Source organism: Bidens hawaiensis, unplaced genomic scaffold (assembly GCF_021521415.1).
Source record: "Bidens hawaiensis isolate Kalapana, Puna unplaced genomic scaffold, B.hawaiensis_p1.1 tig00009693_1, whole genome shotgun sequence".
In the NCBI taxonomy this organism is placed as follows: Eukaryota; Viridiplantae; Streptophyta; class Magnoliopsida; order Asterales; family Asteraceae; genus Bidens; species Bidens hawaiensis.
Window position 1 is genome coordinate 63123 of NW_027491727.1, and position 7662 is coordinate 70784.

The following is a 7662-nucleotide window of genomic DNA, read 5'->3' on the forward strand; positions in this document are numbered from 1 at the left end:
GGCTTGTTGTAAATTTTTACATAACATAACTTAAAAAAAACGGGAATTCTTTCAAAACAATCGCCCTTCATACTGCTTCCCTTCTACCCTGCCTTCTGAGTTCTGAGTTCGCCACCGCCCCACTGTCGTTCACCGGTCATCCACCGCCGCCCGCCATCCCCGCTCATCCACCACCTCAAGGTAATGGTCTATTTCCTCTACCTTTGTGTTGTTAAATCAAGCATTATAAAATTAGGGTTTGTAATTGTGAATTGGGGATTTGGGAAAATTAGTCAATTAAGCTTGTAATTGGTATTGTATGGTGAAATTTGACTCTAACTTACCCTATTGATTCTTCTTAATTAGGTAAATCATGAAAAAGCAAGATACAATTTTTTCTTTCTTCTAAGGTACTCACCCTCCTCTCGGCTCTCGTATTATTATCATATTATGGATATTTTAGGTATTGTTTTTTTTAATTGTAAGAACAATCATTTTGAATGAATGAAAAAAAAATTAGATATACAGATGTCATATTGTTTGATCCGACCCGACACGGCCTGAACCACCTACACGAACCGAACCACCGACACGGCCCAAACCATCGACACGAACCGAATCGCTGACCCGAAAATTTTTGGGTCCGTGACTTCGGTCACCGCCATGGCAAAACCCAAGCTTCGCCACTGCTTCTAGAATGCTTTTATTTAGCTATAAATAGGACTTTACAAGTCATATGTATGTGTGTTTCTAGTGTGTATCACCCACCCAAGGGGAGCTCACCTTGGGTGGGATCGGTTCGCTTAACGTTATGAATCTTTTATTACCGGTTACAAAGTCGTTCAATATTATCTTTATATCTTTCTTCGATCGTTTGTTTATACCGCACCCGCCTTGATCGCTTATCAAAAACAAAATCCGTTCATTGTCGTATCTGGTTTCTGGACCTACATAACAAAGTGTGTTCGCGTCGAATATGTAGTTCTAAGATTTTGTGATAGTCTAAAGAACTTGGTAACCATATAGATCACCCTTCGTTTATTTATATGCATACAATACAACGGTTTTGAGTAACTACAAAATACAGTTACGACTATATATTACAACCAACAACCGCTAATCTATTGTATTACCTATTAACCTAAGTACAAATAATGCATAAATAATCTTGTTACAAGTATAAGTACAAATATAAAGAACTTTAAAACAAATGACAAGGTTATAACACTTGTCTAATAGACGACCACGCACGTGAATCATGAATTAAAAATGGAGCATACCGGACTAGGACGTTAATTCGCTAAAACTGCACCAACAACATCAGCGGCACCTCCGGCAGCTGCATCTGCAGCGGACCCTTGTTTCACATATGGGTTCTCCATTGCATCAACAATTGCCAAAAGCGCGACCACACATGCGTAGTCCATGTTAGCTTGAATTGTCATGGTGAATTTGCTCTTAGCGTACTTGGAAGTTTTTGGTTTATGCATCTACAAGAATTAGTCACTTTATTAATTAGCTAGGTTCGGTATGATCAGTTACTATATATCAAACTAAATAACAACTAAAAATACTACTTGGGCTATAGCTGTTGAAGAATCTCCCATATAAATAGTGCAGTTTCCTTTCGACCAGCTTCCTTTGATCCTCAAATCACAATCATCGTTGCTGCTCATTTTGTTTGCCAGCGTCACGCTAACATTGGTCTTGAACTGGATCACATGTTCGGTTTTTGCGCTAAATATTATATCCGAATCTGCTTTACTATCACCCCTAAATGCATTCCATCTACCATGCATAGTCAAATACTAGAAATAAAATATAGTCAATTTCAATGTGGACTTCAGCAGCAAAGTCAAATACTAGAAATAAAATATAGTCAATTCCACATAGGATCCACCGGGTTCACACAAACCCAATGATATTTAGAAATTCTGTAGAAATGAAAGAAAAAAATTCCAGTGAACCCATAAATATTTTAGAGTTGGTGTGATGGTAAATTTTTTGTCCATTAAGCTCCATTGCTTGAAAGGTCAATAGTTTCGATTTCTCCCTACCCCCCCCCCCCCCCCCCCCCCCCAATTTGTTTTTTGATCGACCAACTAAACTTGTATTATATATGCATCGGTCACAAAGGATCAAATTTACAACCATCAAATCACCTAATTGTAATATATATAACTATAGTCTATATACCTACATTAATTACAAAACTCCTTCATTGCTCATTTCTCCCAGGTTAGTGCACACCTTTTTTACCGGTTCTTTAAATTAGTCAACTGTTTTGCATAAAAATTTTTAGAAATTTACTTGTATTTATTCCCATTTCATGCATTTAGCTTTCAGCTAATATTTTTTTATGTTTTGGGTCTCAACCAAAAGTTAGTATAAAAGTCTTGTTTTTGGGTCTCAAATATGTGATATATATTTGATACTTCACAATTCACATTTAAACTGAACCATTCCGTCACAATTTTATTTTGATTATTGCAAAAATCAGACCGGTCATCATATTTCAAAAATTAATTTGGTTAATCATCACTATAAATGCAGCGGTTCGGTTAACATTTGGTTATGGGACATCTTTAGCCATAACCAAAAATCCAACCTTGACCGTAATTGTTAGTTAATTCGGTTTGGTGGCTGTCCAGATATCAGTTAATTTTAGCCGTTCGCCCCGACTTGACCGGCCCGAAAATTATAACCTTTGGTCATGAAAATTTGAGAAACCAAAGAAATGTGAACCAGCTGATAAAAAACCATGGATCCATCACTGACAACCAGGATTTGAAACGTCGAAATTTAAAGTTACCTTTTTCCGTAGCATCAGGATGGGTTCGTCGTTAGCATCAAGTAGCACGCTCTGACGGTGGAAACTTGTGTCATATGGTTTTACTTTTAGTATGATACTATGGTTAATATCAGTTATAACAAGGTTTCTACAAGGATACTTATCGACTATGATTTCAAGTGGTTTTGGTACAATGAACTGAGGACCGACAACGGAAAATGGAGGAGATAAAGGTTCATCACTAGGTTGAGCCATCATCACAAACTAACACTAAGATTGTAGTTCTATGATTGCATATATATATATATATATTGTCAGGAAGCTGTGGTGAGACTTTTACTCTTTTAACATGATAGTTTACTTGAGCAATTAATACGTTACGTCCACATTTGGATATTGTATGGTCGCCAATTCTTATCTTCAACTTGATGCTACATCTAGAGTTGTATTCATGGTATATGTGTTTAGGGGGCTGATATTAAACTGATAAATAAAATATCATATTTAATTTGCCATATGTCATCAAATTAAATATGAATGACCTTGTAATAAACAATTCTTATCAGTTTGGATATTGTATGGTCGCCAATTCTTATCTTCAACTTGATGCTACATCTCGAGTTGTATTCATGGTATATGTGTTTAGGGGGCTGATATTAAACTGATAAATAAAATATCATATTTAATTTGCCATCTGTCATCAAATTAAATATGAATGACCTTGTAATAAACAATTCTTATCAGTTTGGATATTGTATGGTCGCCAATTCTTATCTTCAACTTGATGCTACATCTCGAGTTGTATTCATGGTATATGTGTTTAGGGGGCTGATATTAAACTGATAAATAAAATATCATATTTAATTTGCCATCTGTCATCAAATTAAATATGAATGACCTTGTAATAAACAATTCTTATCAGTTTGGATATTGTATGGTCGCCAATTCTTATCTTCAACTTGATGCTACATCTCGAGTTGTATTCATGGTATATGTGTTTAGGGGGCTGATATTAAACTGATAAATAAAATATCATATTTAATTTGCCATCTGTCATCAAATTAAATATGAATGACCTTGTAATAAACAATTCTTATCAGTTTGGATGTTGTATGGTCGCCAATTCTTATCTTCAACTTGATGCTACATCTCGAGTTGTATTCATGGTATATGTGTTTAGGGGGCTGATATTAAACTGATAAATAAAATATCATATTTAATTTGCCATCTGTCATCAAATTAAATATGAATGACCTTGTAATAAACAATTCCTATTCAATAATGTGTAATAGGTGTTAACCTATTGTCACATCACCAACAGGCGACAGCCGACATCAAACACCATTACAAGAGGCGGGCGTTAGACGAGATGGTCGCCAAAGGGTGGAAGGCACCATTGCATTGGCGGGTGTTAGAGGGGAAGGGGCACATTTAAGGGTAAGCTTTATGGGTTTCAAGCCACAAAGCAAACCCACGACCTATGTGAGTAAATTGCCAAATTGCAATTCATGGCAATTTGCCATGAAGAATATATGATAATTGGAAAAAATAAATGAGTAATTAATTATTATTATAAAAAACAAAAACACAGCAAGTTCTAGGGTATTTGTGGGTATGTGTCGTCGATGAATTTGTGATTTGTGGGTACATGAGTGTAGAAATGAGATGGCAATACGAAATTGATCGGTACATGGGTGATACCCATGTGTGCCCCTTCTCCTCTTAGGAGGAGAAGAAGGGTATAATGTATGTGACTATAACTTTTTTCAGTCAATTACACTCACGTATTTATATTTTTATATGAAAAAGACTAATAATTTGGTTCAAGTTATAATATATATTTTTATGATAATAAAGAATATTAGTATGAGTATTCTCAGATATGAAGTTTTTTTATCACAATAAATTTTTAAAATGAATGAACAAGTAGGTAGTCAATTAGTCAAACTCAATATATATTTTATATGAAAATCAAGAAATGTGGAAATAAATAGTCATGTTCGGAGTGAGTTCTACTACTCGCAAGCCTATCAAGAGCACCTCCAACGTGGGATGACGAGTAGAACCCCTGCCCATCCCAAGAGCACCTCCAACATGCATTTAATCCCGAGATCTCGATGACATGGCTTGGGTCAACGAGGAGAAAGTGTTATACCTGCAATTCGGAGAAATACTTAAAGAAAGACTGCACTGAATGCAAGAAGTAGCTAGGGTCCTAATAGTTCCCATAGAACTCAAAACAACTCTTCCCCTGAAGGGTCTATCAAAGGCTATGAAAACTCTGTTATGACACCCAATGCAGATTTATTTGATAAGTTAAAGCAGGAGAATCTTGGATCTAATCAATTGGGTGACGATATTTTAAAGGATATGGTATTCTTACATTGATTTTAAAAGGTGGAGTTGTGCTTTCCTTGTCAAATGTAATTACTATAAATTTGATCTCTATGAAACTTTGAGAGTAATGGGTAACAAACAACTAACACGTATGTCTAAGAAATGGTCAACGTTTCGCTAATAATTCTCTAACCTTAATTTTAGTAATTTTCTTAGTAAATTACTGTAAAATCTTTTTTACTTGCTTTGATCACCCGATTAACTATTTAACAAACTCTAGAGTTAGTTGTATGGATACCTTATTGTAATTGAAATAAATATCACTCCAATGATCAAGCAATCATCGACAGACCAAAAGGGTTAAGTTACTCATATTTCAGAGTTTTGCCTCAGAATACTATTGGTTGGTAAAGTAGTTGAAATGTAGACAGGAGAATTAAAGTGATGATAGCAGAACTTTTTGCCGGTCATGAGCAGTGAACAAGGGGGTGCATTGGAGAGGGACATGGTGGGTAAAAATGGTCGGCTATAGCAGTGGCGGTCATATAGAAGGCACTAGAAAAAAAACACCATAGCGAAAGAATTTCATATCAAATGAAGGGATACATTAACGCAAGATATATTAATAAGTCTCAGGATGTGCAACCCCATAAGCCTCAATAGCCTTGTAAGTCTTCTCATGTAACTCTATTTCAAAGTTAAGAATGTCCGCAGATGGCTTATCATCTCCTTTGCAATTATAGATGACGGTTTGTTTGAACACGCTTCCTCCATCAGCAGAAGGTACAATCTTAACATAATTTCATATACCCATCAAATTGTCGCCTTCAAAGAACGTGTAGTTACAACTAAAGTTGCCTGCATCAATCGCGCCTTGCTTATACTTTCCACTTGTGAATGGAACACCTGGGTTAAAAATTTTATGTTAGAAGGTGTATAAATCATATTTGACAGGAAAAATATGTGCATCCCACACAAACTTGCTTTAGTTCAAGAGTCATATTTGCAAAATTAAACTTTTGAACATGATATGGTGGTAAGGTGTCTCCCCTGTAATATCAAGGCAGATGGTTCAAATCCCGCACGGTGCATGTGTAGGTAGTGATTCTTAAAATGTGAAAAGTCTTATTGTTCCAACACCTTCGTCACCTTCAATCGTGTCGATGGACTTGAAGACTTGAGGATTGACTTCAGGTACAATAACATGAAAATCGTTGAAAACCTTAAAAACTGTCTCACGGGAAAATGGGGAAGTAACTTCAATCTCAATGCTGGCGGTACTCATTATTAACTAGTTTGAATGAAAATATGATTAATGAAAGTGTTCAGATTTTATTTGGATGATGATATTTGAGTAAAGTTATAGGATGGAAAGTGGAAAGTGGAAAGACACCAACTTCGACCGGTTTTTCTATTTTGGAATAATATAACGCGTATGTCATTTTATTATATATTAATTGATTTTTTTTAGTGTTTTGAGTTGACTCAGGGGTAGAGTGTGAACAGTGTTCAAAATGGTTTGATGTGGGGTGTAAAATAATATTATTAACATGCAAAGATGTAAATTATATGCTATCGATACAAAACAAATGTGACCTGGCACAATTATGACATAAAGCCCATCTATGGTTTTCTTTGAGCAATATTGAAGGTTTACAAATTGGCCCAATTTTGAGAAATTTTTTTCGAATGAGATTCAAGTAAGTTTTCAATCACGAACTATTTAAACAAGCTGATGAATATTACACCAAATGTATTATATACTATACTAACGGCAAAGTTCTTTATAAAGAATAATGCTTAGCAAGGAGCTAAGCCGACTATCCATATAGAAAGACCAAATCACAAATTACATAATAAAAAATAAACCTACACCAATCACCTCAGTCACCTCAATGAAAATAATTCTTTTTGTCCTAATACTTTAGCCATATGAAGCTCATGTATTTAATCTCTTTCACGATGTGTTCGATGTATGGCCTCTTATGGGTGAAGATTGCTCGTTCCGGACTTTCAAAAATACCAACAAGGCGAGAGAATCACAACATCAACTGCCATTTTTTTTACCAAACCCAACTGCATATTCCGATGAACCTTTAGGAGATCATGAATTAAGAAGCCGTATATAGATGGGTTTTGACAGCAATTAGATACAAAATGCCAAATCAGAGACGTCTTGTCACACAAAAGAAGTACATTCTCAACAAAATTTAAAACAGTTGTCAAACAAAGGGCAAATATTTGAATTAATAAGGACATTTCTCCGAGCAACGGTTCCTTAAGTTGAAATGCGACCCTTTAAGGCTCTCATAGTAAAGATGTTGACTTTGGAGGGAATCCATCTACACCAACAAAGTAAGGATATGTTTGGTATGATGTAATGAAATGGATGGAGGAAATGGAATGGATATGGTAATGGAATGAACAAAGGAATGAAATGAACCATTACCATTTCATTGTCATGTTTGGTTACCATATAGGAATGGAATGATCATCCCTATACTACTACTGTTGTTGTTGCTGCTACTACTACTACTAATAATAACAATAATAAT

General features: G+C 35.3%; 1 protein-coding gene and 1 pseudogene across 1 annotated transcript; both read right to left on the reverse strand.

The window, feature by feature from the left end:
• Positions 1–1271: 1271 nt before the first annotated feature.
• LOC143533419 (protein LURP-one-related 10-like) lies at positions 1272–3028 on the reverse strand. The gene is made up of 3 exons (XM_077028216.1): positions 2792–3028; positions 1557–1787; positions 1272–1469 (listed from the first exon to the last, which is right to left on the reverse strand). The coding sequence occupies exons 1-3, from the start codon at positions 3026–3028 to the stop codon at positions 1272–1274; spliced, it is 666 nt and encodes a 221-aa protein (XP_076884331.1).
• A 2677-nt stretch (positions 3029–5705) lies between these two features.
• Positions 5706–6392, reverse strand: LOC143533439 (root allergen protein-like; annotated as a pseudogene).
• Between the last annotated feature and the right edge of the window lie 1270 nt (positions 6393–7662).